The sequence below is a fragment of the Schistocerca serialis genome, unplaced genomic scaffold (assembly GCF_023864345.2).
Source record: "Schistocerca serialis cubense isolate TAMUIC-IGC-003099 unplaced genomic scaffold, iqSchSeri2.2 HiC_scaffold_1329, whole genome shotgun sequence".
Taxonomy (NCBI): Eukaryota; Metazoa; Arthropoda; class Insecta; order Orthoptera; family Acrididae; genus Schistocerca; species Schistocerca serialis.
In genome coordinates, this window is record NW_026047546.1 from 160,733 (window position 1) to 179,271 (window position 18,539).

General features: G+C 39.3%; 1 protein-coding gene across 1 annotated transcript in view; it reads right to left on the bottom strand.

The window, feature by feature from the left end:
* The window catches only part of LOC126439535 (uncharacterized), an 81,534-nt gene extending 71,147 nt beyond the window's left edge, over nt 1–10,387 (bottom strand). The window contains exon 1 of the mRNA XM_050090569.1: nt 10,213–10,387. Within this exon, the coding sequence (XP_049946526.1) occupies nt 10,213–10,292 (80 nt within the window). The 5' untranslated portion in view covers nt 10,293–10,387. The remainder of the gene's footprint in view (nt 1–10,212) is intronic.
* Nucleotides 10,388–18,539: the final 8,152 nt, after the last annotated feature.

The following is an 18,539-nucleotide window of genomic DNA, read 5'->3' on the forward strand; positions in this document are numbered from 1 at the left end:
TGGGAGCCGCAGGGGAGGGGGGAAGGAGAGGGGTCCGGGATGGGGGTAAGGAAGGGGGAGGAAGGGATGAAGATGTAACCAAGGCGTAACTAGATGTCATGGACACAGGGTGCAATCGTGCGTATTTCTTACGGGCCTCTGTGTAGCTTAAACGATCAAGAGACTTATACTCCTGTATCTTTTTTTCTTTCTTATAGACTGGGCAATCTGCTGAACGAGGAGAATGACTACCATGACAATTTACACATACAGGAGGGGGAACACAGGGACTCCCCTCATGGAGTGGACGTCCACAGTCACCACAGAGAGGGTCCTGGGTACAGCGAGAAGACATGTGGCCAAAACGCAAGCACTTAAAACACCGCATAGGAGGTGGGATGTACGGCTTCACATCACAGCGATAGACCATAATCTTAACTTTCTCAGGAAGGGTATCCCCTTCAAAGGCCAGGATAAAGGCACCAGTATCAATACGATTATCTTTAGGACCCTTCTGAACACGCCGAACAAAGTGAACACCCCGCCGTCCGAGATTGTCCCGAAGTTCCTCATCAGTTTGAAGGATGAGGTCTCTGTGAAAAATCACACCTTGTACCATATTTAGAGACTGGTGAGGGGTAATGGACACGGGAATTGTGCCAAGATGGGTACAGGCACGAAGGGCCGCAGATTGGGCAGCCGAAGCAGTTTTTATCAGTAACGAACCCGACCGCATCTTGCTCAGGGAGTCCACTTCGCCGAACTTGTCTTCAATGTGTTCCACAAAGAATAAAGGTTTGACACTGGTGAAAGTATCTCCATCAGTCCTGGTGCAAACTAGATAACGGGGGAAAGGTTTTGCCCCTAGACGACGCGCCTGACCCTCCTCCCAGGGGGTAGCCACGGAAGGAAAGGCCGAAGGGGCAAGAGAAGCAGCACTTGAGGAATCAGTACCACGCAGAGAGACGGCCGCAGAAGAGCGGCCAGAGTTTTGGACCCGTATGCGTTTCATCTGCATAGCGTCCGCCCTGATACCACCCACTCCGATCAGGGGCTCTCCTCACGGGCGCCACCCAGCCACAGCAAGGGCCGTCTGGCACGGCGGCCATTGCCGGGAGTTCCGATGCTCCAGGATGACGAGCAACCACTCCAAGGCATGCATGAGGAGGTCACAGCTCAGGTATCAGAAGTGTGATCCCTGTGTGTTCAGGGGGCTCAACCAAAAGGGTACATAGCGACCCCACCACACGGGCTGGCTACCGTGCTGGCTATGCACCCTAGCATCAGACAACGACGTAAAAGAAAAGGTGGAATGTACTATGAGGGCACACGTCGGAGACACTAGGTAAGGTGCTCTTCCCCAAATGGCTCACACTACGGAAGAGAAATTTTGGAATGAAGGTCAAACCCCAGAGGGGGACCAAGGAACGCCAAAAGGAGGAGATGATTATGCAAAAAAAGCCGGAGTGTAAAACCAACAGAACCAGGAGGATAGCGGGGGCCAACATAAGCAAGGACACCAATAGAGAGAGAGGAGAGGGCGAGGGGAAAGGGGTATGGAGGGGAAAGGAGGGGAAGGGAAAGGAAATGCAGCCCGGTAGAGAAAGAAGGCTGCAATGGCTCGGGGCCCCGTGCTCGCCACGCACGTATCCACGAAAGAGTTGTGGACCCCCTGGGGGGAAGCAAAGAAGGGAAAGCAGAAAGGTGGAAGGAGTTTATAGAGGGTCTATACAAGGGCGATGTACTTGAGGACAATATCATGGAAATTGAAGAGGATGTAGATGAAGATGAAATTGGAGATACGATACTGCGTGAAGAGTTTGACAGAGCACTGAAAGACCTGAATCGAAACAAGGTCCCGGGGTTAGACAACATTCCATTAGAACCACTGATAGCCTTGGGAGAGCCAGCCGTGACAAAACTCTACCATCTGGTGAGCAAGATGTATGAGAGAGGCGAAATACTCTCAGACTTCAAGAAGAACATAATAATTCCAATCCCAAAGAAAGCAGGTGTTGACAGATGTGAAAATTACCGAACTATCAGTTTAATAAGTCACGGCTGCAAAATACTAACGCAAATTCTTTACAGATGAATGGAAAATCGAGTAGAAGCCGACCTAGGGGAAGATCAGTTTGGTTGCGTAGAAATATTGGAACACGTGAGGCAATACTGACCTTACGACTTATCTTAGAAGAAAGATTAAGAAAAGGCAAACCTACGTTTCTAGCATTTGTAGACTTAGAGAAAGCTTTTGACAATGTTGACTGGAATACTCTCTTTCAAATACTGAAGGTGGCAGGGGTAAAATATAGGGAGCGAAAAGCTATTTACAATTTGTACAGAAACCAGATGGCAGTTATAAGAGTCGAGGGACATGAAAGGGAAGCAGTGGTTGGGAAGGGAGTGAGACAGGGTTGTAGCCTCTCCCCGATGTTATTCAATCAGTATATTGAGCAAGCAGTGAAGGAAACAAAAGAAAAATTTGGAGTAGGACTCAAAATCCACGGAGAAGAAATAAAAACTTTGAGGTTCACCGATGACATTGTAATTCTGTCAGAGACAGCAAAGGACTTTGAAGAGCAGCTGAGCAGAATGGACAGTGACATGAAAGGAGGGTATAAGATGAACATTAACAAAAGCAAAATGAGGATAATGGAATGGTGTCGAATTAATCAGGTGATGCTGCGGGAATTAGATTAGGAAATGAGATGCTTATAGTAGCAAATGAGTTTTGCTATTTGGGGAGCAAAATAACTGATGATGGTCGAAGTAGAGAGGATATAAAATGTAGACTGGCAATGGGAAGGAAAGCGTTTCTGAAGAAGAGAAATTTGTTAACACCGAGTATAGATTTAAGTGTCAGGAAGTCGTTTCTGAAAGTATTTGTATGGAGTGTAGCCATGTATGGAAGTGAAACAGGGACGATAAATAGTTTAGACAAGAAGAGAATAGAAGCTTTCTAAATGTGGTACTACAGAAGAATGCTGTAGATTAGATGGGTAGATCACATAACTAATGAGGAGGTGTTGCAGAGGATTGTGGAGAAGAGAAGTTTGTGGCACAACTTGACTAGAAGAAGGGATCGGTTGGTAGGACATGTCCTGAGGCATCAAGGGATCACCAATTTAGTATTGAAGGGCAGCGTGGAGGATAAAACTCGTAGAGGGAGACCAAGAGATGAATACACCAAGCAGATTCAGAAGGATGTAGGTTGCAGTAGGTACTGGGAGATGATGAAGCTTGCACAGGATAGAGTAGCATGGAGAGCTGCATCAAACCAGTCTCAGGACTGAAGACCATAACAAAAACAACAGCATCTTCTTCCTGTCAGTTAAATTTCACGTCTGTAGCACGTCATCTTTGTGGTGAAGCAATTTTAATGGCCAGTAGTGTAAAAACCTGATTCCACAAACCTTACAACTTGCAAAATTCAACATCAAAAACAAATGGTAATCAGGGGACTATCTTGGGTCATAAAATGAAATAAATATATTAAGTTCCAGCTGACAGTTTGTGGCAGTGTAGGGATGTTGCCCCTCAGAACTTACATTTTTATACAATTTTTGCAAAGATTGTAATTAACACCCCAATTAGGCATATATTTTTGATGCCGAATTGAACCTTGTTTTACAAATTCTAAGATTTGGTGCATTAGCTTTTTACAATTATTTAACTTTTAATTATTTACCTTGAGTAATGAACACTTGTCATTCTTTATGCGCATATAGTCTGAATTGCAGATCTGATGATGGCAGAAGCGAAAAAGTATTATAAAGGAAGAAATGTTAAGCAGCGAAGACTGTTTTATTCACAAAAATCTGTTGAAACATGTTTTTTTACTGAAAGCATTATTACTTTTTTATGATGATATAATAATTTCAAACAGGACTCAGCTTCAACTTCATACAGCATCTGACCTAGTTATCTTTCAGTTAGAATGAGCCATCTTATATACTGCTGCGTATTCAACTAAAAACTTATGTATCACTCACTTATATCACAAATGATATTGTATATTGTACTTTATGTGTAGTTAGTCATGAAAAATGCTGTGGTCTACAACCATGTTTTATCACAATCGTGGGTGAAAGTTATGGAGTACCACCTCCCTCCCCCCTATGTTTTTTGTAGTTAATACACAAGACATGTATACAATGTATCGAAGTACTCTAAAGCCTGCCCATTACCTAAAGCAGGTTTTCTGAATTTATCATACAATTTCAGTTTTCATGACAAAATTTATGATAAACAGGGCACAGTATTTTAAATATAGCACAAACATTGGGCTATGCTACATAGCCACATGCACAAATACCTATATTTAGCTTTCAACTTTGTTGGCTACATCAACTCTTAACCAGATTAACACCTTGCGAAAAAACCGAGACCTCTTGCTACGCTATTACACTGTGTTGATTTTTGGTTTGGGGTAGGGGTATGTACTCTATCACACACTAACCCACTTGGGATATATATGAAATTGTAAATAAATTTCATACAGTGAACATCTCATCAGCAATAAATAAATTTATCCAACATATTCAGCACCAAGAAACCAACAGGTCTGTTTCAGTCTTTATTTTCATTTTGCAGCCAGTTCTGGCTCAAAGAGATATAACAAAAAATAAAACTGATTAGAATATGTACATAATTCTGGCTTATTATGAGGAAGTACATATAAGCAACATATGGAATTTTGAGATGTACAGAAACACAAAGTGTAAGTTGAGATTGCAGAATGTTTATCACGAACAAGATTTTTTATGGATGTATGCTGATCCAAAGGTAATAGGAAATTATCAATTTAGGAAATACGGAAGCGTCCGATCCCGCCCATCTGCTATGACCCATGACGTCACAAATATGACTGAAACGACTATAAACCACGATTCCAATACGGTGCGTATAAAGTCGTTACATACACATAATGAAGGCGAAAATGCATCGAAAAAAAAACAAAAAAAACCCACACACACGTTCCACAAAAAGCCTAATGACACTAATGGGACAAGCACGGGAAATTGGGGGTTTTTGGGTGGGGACAAACTAAATATAAGCAAATTTAGACACACACCCCCATACAATACCACGCAAAACTCCCCAATATCAACTGGAATTGGGCACTTCCCTTGACCTATATAGCTCAACAGCAGCTCCCGATCCCATAAACTAGGATCAAATGCTTCCCTTCACCTATATAGCTCAAAAACATCTCCCGATCCCATAAATTATGATCAAACACTGACTTGACCTATATAACCCAAAAACATCTCCCCATACCAATACCAACATTCACAGCCACACATTTCAATAAAACACTTCCTTCGACACCAACACACACTAGCAACAAAAAAATAAAAGCTTACCACAAAAAAGTTCCGGCGCCACAAACTAGGTTGGCCACCACAATCCAACACACACACACACACACACACACACACACACACACACACACACACACACACACAAACAAACACACAAACAAACTAACTAAAAAATACTCAACCAAAAGAAAGACCTGACCCACCCACAGCTCAACCCCCCAACCAACCCAACCTCCCCCTCACCTCAAAATAAAAAACCCATTAAAAAAACAACTGCAACATAAAAAAATCTCAATCACACACTACAACTCAACAAAAACTTCAACAAAATAGATCCTCCAAACTAAAACATTAATCAACACACACCCCGCCCCCTCACAAACACTAACACCATCCACCCCATACTGAGCCGCAGCCACCCACCCACCTACCTACCTACCCAAACCACCCTAATCAACCACTTTAGGCCTATACATTTTACTAACAGCCCTTTAAAAAAACCCGAAAAACACAATAGCCCTCAGGGACACTCTTTCGCCAACAGTACTCATCTAAATGAGACTGAAGTTTGGAAGAGCACCCCCCCCCCCCCCAAACAACTGACTTAACAGTCCCCCCCCCCCCCCCCCCACATCCCCTCTATTGTATTTGTCCAAGCCCCCATTTCATAATTTTTGAACTCTAAGCTATGGTTAATGACTAAATGATTGAATCCCCTCTCACCCAACCCCTTGTATCAAGAAAATGCATCTGAAACTACTGTGGACCCCTGTTCTATGTACCCCCCAATTAATCCCACTAATTCCGCCTTAGACCTCCCTTCCACAACCCTAAAAACACATTCAGAACACCTACCCCCCCCCCCTCCCCCGCACCGTAACAACAGCCCCCCACACCCAGACACCAACTACAGACTTACCCCTCCCACACTTCCTTTTCCCAAACTGCGACTCTTCTTCCACCTCCACATCAACCCCATGCCCCCCCCCCCCCCAGCTAACCCCTGTACTTAATAAACTATGAACACACTTCACGGCAAAAAGAAAACGAATCAAGCACACTCCTCTCACTCACAACAGTCTCATGCGTGCAAAAACTGTGTGATGATCTATAACAAAAATAATAAGTCACCAGTACAATCTCGCGCATGCCCAACCTAGACTTCTCGAACCAGGAACCACACCGTATGGAACGCCAAATGTCATCGTTTCGACAGTGCCACATATAACCATCCCTGGTCCGAGATGCCAGAACTTTAGCTAACTTCATTTCTTCGCTACAAATAGAGCACATCACGACCCTGGCAATTCAACCAAACAGCTGCAAAAACTATCAGTTCCAAAGCAGTGTTTCCCATCATTTCCCTCAGATGCGCACTATTAATTTTATCCATAATGTCTATTCCTCAACAAAAACAACAACCGATTTAACTCAAATTACCACACGACCTACAGTGAACAACACTAAATTAACCTTCACACAAAACCACTAAATCGTTAACTCTCTGAAACGAATTCCACTACAAACACAGCCAACACTAACAATTCTGTATAATGAGCAAGAGCAAACTGAGCCCATTACACCACACAAACGAAAGCCCAGAACATACAACCAGAGGGCACAACAAACCACAACACGACGACATCTACAAACACACCACACTCACAAACCAAACTCCACACCGTCATGACGTCACACACCACAGCACCCTTACGTCATGGGTCAAAGCCGATGCGTGGGATCGGACGCTTCTGTCGACCCTCAATTTACAGTCCTCTGAAGCAACTAACATCAGTATGCTATGTAGTTTCAGTAATAATAATTCAAGTGAGCAGTAGCTTACACATTAAAACAGATATTGGATTGTCAATTCTGTCTATTTATGGAAAATATTCCAGGAAACAAATGTACTGAACATAGTAACAACATCTAAGCTGCAATAAGAGGCTATAGACATTACAACAAAGTGGGAAGAGAACTCACTGTACTGAATTTTTTATACACTAAGGAATCTTTACTGTTCCAAGTGAATAGTTTGCAAACAATGTCCTACATAAAGAGACGGACAAGCACCAAAGAAATAGGTCTTTACATGAACATGGAAACAGATGCAGCCACCAGTTACACCTCAGCAGGAAAGAAAATAAAATCTTGTGCTGTATAGTGAAATAGAGTTATGCAATTAAGTGATCGAAGACAAACATGAAATATACACCTCCAGTAAAACTTTACACTCAAAATTATTCATTAAATAGCAGTTTTGAAACTTCAGGATTACCTGAAATATGTAAATTATATAGACAACTGTACTATTGTAACTACTATGACTGAGGGCTTTTGCAATACATTCAATTGAATAGTGAAAAATGCTGTACAAACATGTAACAGAGCAAATATTGCAGACCTATTTATGTAACTGTGTGTACTTGGGCACATATTTATGACATACATACAACTTACATTGTCTACACGTGGATAAATATACAGTAGTCTAGAATAGTCAATCATCAGGTTCCCAAATCAGAAGACATCTGAATTCTCGGGTCTGCTCAGGCCAAATTCAAAACTTTCTTTGGTACAATCAACATTACTTCACTCCTAAATCCAAGAAAGCTCTACAAATTAGGAGAAACAGTTAAGAAAAGTCAAATTTTAACCATGCTAGAAACACGATTGCAAAGTGAGAATGAAACCACGTAGCATGGATTTTGGAAATTGCAGACTATTCAAAAAGCAAAAAAGGCAAAATAACACCAATCAATATACCCCATGTGGTAGATTGTTTTACCGGTTTCATAAGACATTCAGAGATCCATAATCAAAGTGAAGAACAAAATTAATGACAATTTACTTTGAATGTGCAAATAAAATTTAAACAGTAATTAATGTAAATCAGCCAGGGGGGAGGGGACAGAAAAGTAAACATGCGATGGGGGTGTGATAGAAAAATTAATCTCTAAAATTCCACAAAATCATGGGAAAATTTTGACAGAGTATTTTAATGATTAGTTAGTGCAAGAGAAAATGCAAGGAAATAATTTGCGACTTCCTTGTGCACAAATGGAACAAGCAAAATGGATACTTGTCTAACTGTGTAGAAATTTTAACCACAAAACTGTCAACACATTTCAAAAAAAAACAAAAAACATTGCTATCACCCGACAAGAATTTAGTCGAAATCCGTACTGATCATATCACAATCTCATAGCCACATCACAAGGGGATTTTAGATATCTACAAGTACACACATGTCCAAATATTTACAGATCACTACCTAACCACAGTGAAACTAAATTTAAAGCCTCAAAAGCTCAGCAAACACATACAGGTAATACCAAACATGATACTGATTAACTCCAAGCAATGCTATTAGCAAATGAACTCAAAACACAAGCACAGAACTCCAAAGAAATCTCAACAGAAACTTATCGAAACTGCATAAACTCAAATTCCTCTACAAAGATGGAAAGAGACATCAATGGTGGAACAAAGACTGTGCAAGCAGTAAAATCTTGACAAAGGGGATTCAAATCATGAAATAATAACTTGGAAAAAAAAAGTGCCAAGCAACTCCAAGCAGCTTGAAAATTGAACAAAAAGACATTATGAGAAGTGATCTTCAGGCTTACAAAAAAAACAGGGATTCTTACATGAAACACTTAAAACAAAGCTAAATGGATACCAGCCCCAAAAACTGTTTCATGAAAGAAAGTGCACACTTGGCAAATAACCAAGAAATAAATAATTTAAAAAACTTCCAAACTGCCCTAAACCCAAAGAAAGATTTCTATCAGAAATTCTAAAAACCAATTCAGGTTCACACGCATCAAATGACGGGGAAACTGCTGGACAAGAGGTTAAAAATAAGCATTTGGTTAGGACGGAACACTGTTGCAGAAGTCCTAAAACCTCCCACAAAAATTTTGAAAGAAAATTACAGTGATCATGCAAAATATCTGACAGAAAACCATACAAACTGGAAAACTGCACTGATACATCCACTACATAAAAAAGAACCATAACCAATAATACCTTTAGACGGGCCTTCAGTTTGTGCCATACAAAATTGTATTAGTACACACACACCACCACCACCACCACCACCACAATCTGAATTCAAATTCGTAGAGTATCAAGAAAATTCCAGACCAAACGGATTTTGTCTAAAACAAATTTTAGCTATGAAACTAATTTTCACATCAAAATATTTATAATAAGAAGGTATCTTTATAGATTTTAAAAAAGTTTATGAGAAAAAGTAATCCGAAAGTGGCGAAAACTGAAATTACAGTTTAAAATTGATGAACCAGTCAAATTCAAGAGTGATTCTCAACCCAAATACATATGTTAAACTATTCAGTGACAGCTTTCTGGCTAACAAATGACATCCGTGACAAAAAAAAAAAAAAATATGCATATCAAAATAAACAAAACTGAGGCACTACAATACAGCCACAAAACCAGTCTGTCTATATGGGGCTGAAGGCACTTAAGAAATCCAATGTGAAAAACGAAAATAACATTATTAGTTTGAAATCGCATTTAGGAATGAAAATACTGTACATAGAAATTGAACGGGCAGAAATTGCGCTTCAGGGTACACGTCCTGGCACAAAAATCCAATGAGACCATTACAGTTTGATCGTATGAGCGCAAAAAGGAGCTATTCTGGACGACAAAACGTAATACAAACAATAAGAAAAGGTAAAACTAAACCATAAAATGCCACTAGTTGTACATGGCGCGGTCAAGTAGGTCCCAAACGTTATGATTATTATATTACATTATGTTTTCGTTACAATAATGAAATGAAGTATTCAGCAATAATCCAGCGAGAAAACGAAAAAATAGCACTATGGTTACAGGTGGCTGTCAGGAAAAGCGGATTTAATTGAATAGCTCAAACCTTCGCAATGTTTCACTATCAGGTGGAGGAAGACCAAGCCCTGCTCTCCAACTGACTACCTTTAATTGAAATTCTTCCATTCTATACGCAGCTCAGTTAACACTAGCTCACTGAACGTCACGCTGATTTCCTCTTTCAACTCGCGCTGAAATTTTCAAACGTCAACACTCAACAGTGTACAATTCGATTGTCGACACTTGTTGTCGATTACATCAAGGTCGATTAAAAGTTAACCGAAAAAATCGGCCTTTCAAAAATTGTAGTACACCACCCTCGTTTTAAGTTAAATGCGGGAAATAATCGCGATTAAATAATGTAGACTCGTTTACCTTGAATTCATCGCAGTTAAAACGAGGTAAGCAGATGCCGTACGAAAATGGCGGCCCGTTTTGATGTTTTATGGGCCAGTTGTACAATCTTGGGTGGTAAATCCAGGGATGGCTAACCGCGGAACAGGCTAATCACGGGTTGGAGAGTGCGTTGTACGACACCTTCTTATTCCCCGATTTGTTATTCCCGCAACTGCGTTCCCGTTCAGTTAAGTTGGCAACAACTTAATATCACACTGGCTATTTTCATGTACTTCAGTTCATATACTTTAAATGTCGTCTGCAGAAATAGCGCGTCTAACGTTAGCAAAATTATTCGTTTGATGGTGGTAGATACTGTAGAAGGATTCAAGAGCGTAGTAGAAAACTTCAACGAAGACATTAGTGCAAAACATTTAACTGAGTTTGTAGGGTGCTTGCATGTACAACTTGTAACGATCTATCGAAAAATTCGTTAAAGGATCATCAGGTATTTGTTGCTTACCAGTAAGAGATCTTTCAGGATTTCCAAATAAAGTATGAGAAAAAGTATGCAACAGTTTCCATTCAACTTCATAAATATCGACAGAGCAGCTACAGCAGACGTACGATTTCTTTCCTCTCAAAAAAGAAACGCATAAATATTACACCTAGGCGAGAGATCGCTGGCGCCTGATATGTGAAATCTAAGTTTCACGTTCTATACGATGAAATTTACGATTTGATAAAGTCAATGGAAGGACATCACAGTTTAAGTAGGGACATAATATAAAAGCAACTGCGAAATGCGGTCAATCATAATCAGACCACGAAAATAAATAACTTTAATTTAACTGACTAATATGTCAAAAATAGATATATGATGATTAAAATCATTATCTTATCTTAAATCTTAGAAATTTTTTTCCTTCATGCATTCTTTTCTGTTACATTGCCAAATAATGTCTCTTTTGTTGTTCTAAATCTTTATCAGCTCTTTTCTCCTTTATAACTGCTTTTACAATTGCTGTAGATACACCAGTGAGTGAATCAATAGTTGCTAGATACGGGAATGAAGTTAATAATAATGGTAAAAATCCACTTCATGTTTCGTTTCTTTTTTGTTCATTAAATATTCAACAATTTTTTCACAATAGGAATACCTAATCTAATAATTAAATTTCCAGCAATTTTTTTACCTCTTCTTCGTTTTTGTGCATCTGTTAAATGCTGATGAATATTATTTAATTATTCATTATTCAATTAACTTTTACTGATTTTGGTTCTATTTTGCCACTTGGATGTCTAGCATAATGAATAATAAAGTTATTCATTGATATAGATTAAAAATTAATAAACAATATTTTTGTACTCCCCATTCATTTTTATCAACATTTAATCCAAGTCCTAATTTTCGTTTTCCATACTGCAGTTGAAGCTAATTCTCCACCAACTGGAGCACCTACATCTACATGTACATGGAAACTCTGCAAACGACATTTAAGTGCCTGGTAGAAGGTTCATCGAACCACATTCACAATTCTCTATTATTTCAGTCTCGTATAGCATGCGAAAAGAATGAACACCTATATCTTTCTGTACGAGCTCTGATTTCCCTTATTTTATCGTGGTAATCGTTTCCTCCTACGTAGGACGGTGTCAACAACATGCTTTCACGTTTGGAGGAGACAGTGATTGGAAATTCGTGAGAAAATTCCGTCGCAACGAAAAACGTCTTTGTTTTTATGATATCCATCCCAAATCCTGTATCTTCAGTAACTCTCTCTCCCATATTTCGCGTTAATACAAAACGTGTCCTCTTTGAAATTTTTCGATGTACTCCGTCAATTCTATCTGATAACGATCCCACACCATGGAGCAGTACTCTAAGATAGGATGGGCAAGTGTAGTGTAGGCTGTCTCCTTAGTACATCTGTTACATTTTCTAAGTGTCCTGCCAATAAAACGCAGTCTTCGATTAGCCTTCCCCACATTTTCTATGTGTTCCTAACCAATTTATGTTGTTTGTAATTGTAATTCCTAGGTATTTAGTTGAATTTATGGCCTTGAGGTTTGACTGATGTGTCTTGTAACCGAAGTTTGACGGATTCCTTCTGGCTCTCATGTGGATGACCCCACAGTTTTTGTTATTTAGGTTTAAATGCCAATTTTCGCAACATTCAGATAACTTTTCTAAATTGTTTTTCAAGTTGTTTTGATCTTTTGATGACTTTATTAGTCGATAAACGACAGCGTCATGTGCAAACAACCTAAGACGGCTATTCAGATTGTCTCTCAAATCGTTTATATAGATAAGGAACAGCAAAGGACCTATAACACTACCTTGGGGAGCTCCAGAAATCACTTCTCTTTTATTCGCTGACTTTCCATCTATTACTACGAACTGACCTCTATGACAGGTAATCACAAATCAGGTCACATAACTGAGACATTATTCTATAAGCACACAATTTCACTACATGCCACTTGTGTGGTACAGTGTCATAAGCCTTCCGGAAATCCAGAAATACGGAATAAATCTGAAATCCCTTGTCAATAGCACTCAACAATTCATGCGTACAAAGAGCTAATTGTGTTTCACAAGAACGATGTTTTCTAATCCCATGTTGATGGTGTGTCAATAGACCGTAATTCATAATGTTCGAATACAATATATGTTCCAAAAACCCTGCTGCATATCGACGTTAATGATATAGGCCTGTAATTAAGTGGATGCCTCCTACTGCCTTTCTTGAATATTGGTGTGACCTGTGCAAATTTCCAGTCTTTGGGTACGGATCTTTCATCGAGCGAACGGTTGTATATGATTGTTAAGTATGGAGCTAATGCATCAGCATACTCTGTAAGGAGCCTAATTGGTATACAGTCTGGACCAGAAGACCTGCTTTTATTAAGTGATTTAAGTTGCTTCACTACTCTGAGGATATTTACTTCTACATGAGTCATTTTAGTAGCTGTTCTTGATTCGAATTGTGGACTATTTAATTCGTCTTCTTTTGTGAATTCATTTCGAAAGGCTGTGTTTAGTAACTCTGTTTTGGCAGCACTGTCATCGATAATATCTTTATTGCTAGCGTGCAGAGAAGGCATTGATTGTTTTTTGCTGCTACCATACTTCATATACGACCAGACTCTCTTTTGACTTTTTGCCAGGTTTCGAGAAAAAGTTTCGTTTTGGAAACTGTTGTAAGCATTCCGTACTAAATTTCAAGCTTCTGTAAAAGATCGCCAATCTTATTGATTTTGCGTCTGTTTAAATTTGGCATGTTTGTTTCGTTGTTTTAGCAACAGTGTTCTGACCCATTTTGTGTACCAGTGAGGATCAGCACTGTCGTTTCTTAATTTAGTTGGAATAAATCTTTCAATTTTTGCCGATACTGTTTCTTTGAATTCAAGCCACATCTGGTCTACACTTATATTATTAATTTGGAAGGAATGCAGATTGTTTCTCAGGAAGGCGTCAAGTGAATTTTTATCTGCTTTTTTGAATAGGTATATTTTTCGCTTATTTTTGGGGGATTTGGGGGTAACAATATTCAGTCTCGGTACGACAATCCTATGTTCACTAGTCCCTGTATCAGCATTGATGCTTGTTATTAATTCATGATTATTTGTTGCTAAGAGATCAAGTGTGTTTTCACTACCATTTACTACTCTCGAGGGCTCATGGACTAACTGGTCGCAATAATTTTCAGACAGTGCGTTTAGCACAATTTCGGATGATATTTTATGTGTGCCTCCACAATTAAACATGTATTTTCCCCAACATATCGAGGGTAAATTAAAGTCACCACCAACGATAATCGTATAAGTCGGGTACATGTTTGAAATCAAAGTCTAGTTTACTTTTACATTTTAGCAAATGTATCATGTTAATTGGAGGGTCCAATAATTATATTATTCCGATTGTCAACAATGACCTCTTACCCATACTAACTCACAGGAACAAACTACTTCAATTTCGTGACAAGATAAACTACTTCTAACAACAACAAACACCCAACCACTGACCATGTTTAGCCTATTCTTTTGGAACACCGTTGAGTTCTTCCCAAAAATTTCGGCTGAGCTATAACGATTTGAGCATCAGTGCTTTCTATTAGCGCTTGGAGCTCTGGTACTTTCTCAATATAACTACGAAAATTTACAACTGTTATACTGAAGGCTCCTGTATCTACATTCTTCCTGTGTTCAGCCGCACCCTTTGTGACTGAAGCCCTCCTTGTGTTTTCCCGAGACCCTCTAACCTAAAGCATATGCTTTTTCTTTTGCAGCTACTTGTAGTTTTTTACCATTATCATGGTTTTTCTACTTGTTTATCATCACTATACAAAATATCATATTCTTACATGCTTTATCTAACGGATTTATTCATTTAACTCCATGTTCTAATCTTTCATTTACTTTAGTCCCAGGGTCATACAAATTATGACCAGGTCAATGCGTTTCAGATGGTAAATTGTTAATTGCATTTCTTTTGGATTGTTAATCATTAAATTCATTAGTAAACTTTTTTGTTATTCGTAATTTTTCATTGTGATAATTTTTCTGTCCAGCTAATTCTTCTCTGAGGATTGTTGTTCTGCTATCAAAAAAATGGTTCAAATGGCTCTGAGTACTATGGGACTTAAAATCTGAGGTCATCAGTCCCCTAGAATTCAGAACTAATTAACCCTAACTAACCTAAGGACATCACACACATGCATGCCCGATGCAGGATTCGAACCTGCGACCATAGCGGTAGTGCGGTTCCAGACTGAAGTGCTTAGAACCGCTTGGCCACACCGGCCGGCTGCTCATCTATCAATTAATTAACTTACATTATTCATCCACATATATTCAACTGGTTTTTCTGAATATTTTTTTATTAAATCTTCACCAACATTTTGAAATGAATTAGTAAGATTCTTTCTGAAAAACTAGGAAAATAATCTTCAACAATTTTTTTATCAAATAATTATTCTTATTTTCTTTAACTGATTTGATTTTATTTGGCTTATTCTCAGAATATACAACATTTGAGTCATATAAAATTGTGTTGTTGTTGTGTCTTCAGTCCTGAGACTGCTTTGATGCAGCTCTCCATGCTACTCTATCCTGTGCAAGCTTTTTCATCTCCCAGTACCTACTGCAACCTACATCCTTCTGAATCTGCTTAGTGTATTCATCTCTTGGTCTCCCTCTACGATTTTTACCCTCCACGCTGCCCTCCAATACTAAATTGGTGATCCCTTGATGCCTCAGAACATGTCCTACCAACCGATCCCTTCTTCTGGTCAAGTTGTGCCACAAACTTCTCTTCTCCCCAATCCTATTCAATACTTCCTCATTAGTTATGTGATCTACCCATCTAATCTTCAGCATTCTTCTGTAGCACCACATTTCGAAAGCTTCTATTCTCTTCTTGTCCAAACTATTTATCGTCCATGTTTCACTTCCATACATGGCTACACTCCATACGAATACTTTCAGAAATGACTTCCTGACACTTAAATCAATACTGGATGTTAACAAATTTCTCTTCTTCAGAAACGCTTTCCTTGCCATTGCCAGCCTACATTTTATATCCTCTCTACTTCGACCATCATCAGTTATTTTGCTCCCCAAATAGCAAAACTCCTTTACTACTTTAAGTGCCTCATTTCCTAATCTAATTCCCTCAGCATCACCCGACTTAATTAGACTACATTCCATTATCCTTGTTTTGCTTTTGTTGATGTTCATCTTATATCCTCCTTTCAAGACACTGTCCATTCCATTCAACTGCTCTTCCAAGTCCTTTGCTGTCTCTGACAGAATTACAATGTCATCGGCGAACCTCAAAGTTTTTATTTCTTCTCCATGAATTTTAATACCTACCCCGAATTTTTCTTTTGTTTCCTTTACTGCTTGCTCAATATACAGATTGAACAACATCGGGGAGAGGCTACAACCCTGTCTTACTCCCTTCCCAACCACTGCTTCCCTTTCATGTCCCTCGACTCTTATAACTGCCATCTGGTTTCTGTACAAATTGTAAATAGCCTTTCGCTCCCTGTATTTTACCCCTGCCACCTTTAGAATTTGAAAGAGAGTATTCCAGTCAACATTGTCAAAAGCTTTCTCTAAGTCTACAAATGCTAGAAACGTAGGTTTGCCTTTCCTTAATCTTTCTTCTAAGATAAGTCGTAAGGTCAGTATTGCCTCACGTGTTCCAGTGTTTCTACGGAATCCAAACTGATCTTCCCCGAGGTTGGCTTCTACTAGTTTTTCCATTCGTCTGTAAAGAATTCGTGTTCGTATTTTGCAGCTGTGACTTATTAAGCTGATAGTTCGGTAATTTTCACATCTGTCAACACCTGCTTTCTTCGGGATTGGAATTATTATATTCTTCTTGAAGTCTGAGGGTATTTCGCCTGTTTCATACATCTTGCTCACCAGATGGTAGAGTTTTGTCAGGACTGGCTCTCCCACGGCCGTCAGTAGTTCCAATGGAATATTGTCTACTCCGGGGGCCTTGTTTCGACTTAGGTCTTTCAGTGCTCTGTCAAACTCTTCACGCAGTATCGTATCTCCCATTTCATCTTCATCTACATCCTCTTCCATTTCCATAATATTGTCCTCAAGTACATCGCCCTTGTATAGACCCTCTATATACTCCTTCCACCTTTCTGCTTTCCCTTCTTTGCTTAGAACTGGGTTTCCATCTGAGCTCTTGATATTCATACAAGTCGTTCTCTTATCTCCAAAGGTCTCTTTAATTTTCCTGTAGGCGGTATCTATCTTACCCCTAGTGAGATAGGCCTCTACATCCTTACATTTGTCCTCTAGCCATCCCTGCTTAGCCATTTTGCACTTCCTGTCGATCTCATTTTTGAGACGTTTGTATTCCTTTTTGCCTGTTTCACTTACTGCATTTTTATATTTTCTCCTTTCATCAATTAAATTCAATATTTCTTCTGTTACGCAAGGATTTCTACTAGACCTCGTCTTTTTACCTACTTGATCCTCTGCTGCCTTCACTACTTCATCCCTCAAAGCTACCCATTCTTCTTCTACTGTATTTATTTCCCCCATTCCTGTCAATTGCTTCCTTATGCTCTCCCTGAATCTCTGTACAACCTCTGGTTCTTTCAGTTTATCCAGGTCCCATCTCCTTAAATTCCCACCTTTTTGCAGTTTCTTCAGTTTTAATCTACAGGTCATAACCAATAGATTGTGGTCAGAGTCCACATCTGCCCCTGGAAATGTCTTACAATTTAAAACCTGGTTCCTAAATCTCTGTCTTACCATTATATAATCTATCTGATACCTTTTAGTATCTCCAGGGTTCTTCCATGTATACAACCTTCTTTCATGATTCTTAAACCAAGTATTAGTTATGATTAAGTTATGCTCTGTGCAAAATTCTACCAGGCGGCTTCCTCTTTCATTTCTGTCCCCCAATCCATATTCACCTACTATGTTTCCTTCTCTCCCTTTTCCTACACTCGAATTCCAGTCACCCATGACTATTAAATTTTCGTCTCCCTTCACAATCTGAATAATTTCTTTTATTTCATCATACATTCCTTCAATTTCTTCGTCATCTGCAGAGCTAGTTGGCATATAAACTTGTACTACTGTAGTAGGTGTGGGCTTCGTATCTATCTTGGCCACAATAATGCGTTCACTATGCTGTTTGTAGTAGCTTACCCGCATTCCTATTTTCCTATTCATTATTAAACCTACTCCTGCATTACCCCTATTTGATTTTGTGTTTATAACCCTGTAGTCACCTGACCAGAAGTCTTGTTCCTCCTGCCACCGAACTTCACTAATTCCCACTATATCTAACTTCAACCTATCCATTTCCCTTTTTAAATTTTCTAACCTACCTGCCCGATTAAGGGATCTGACATTCCACGCTCCGATCCGTAGAACGCCAGTTTTCTTTCTCCTGATAACGACATCCTCTTGAGTAGTCCCCGCCCGGAGATCCGAATGGGGGACTATTTTACCTCCGGAATATTTTACCCAAGAGGACGCCATCATCATGTA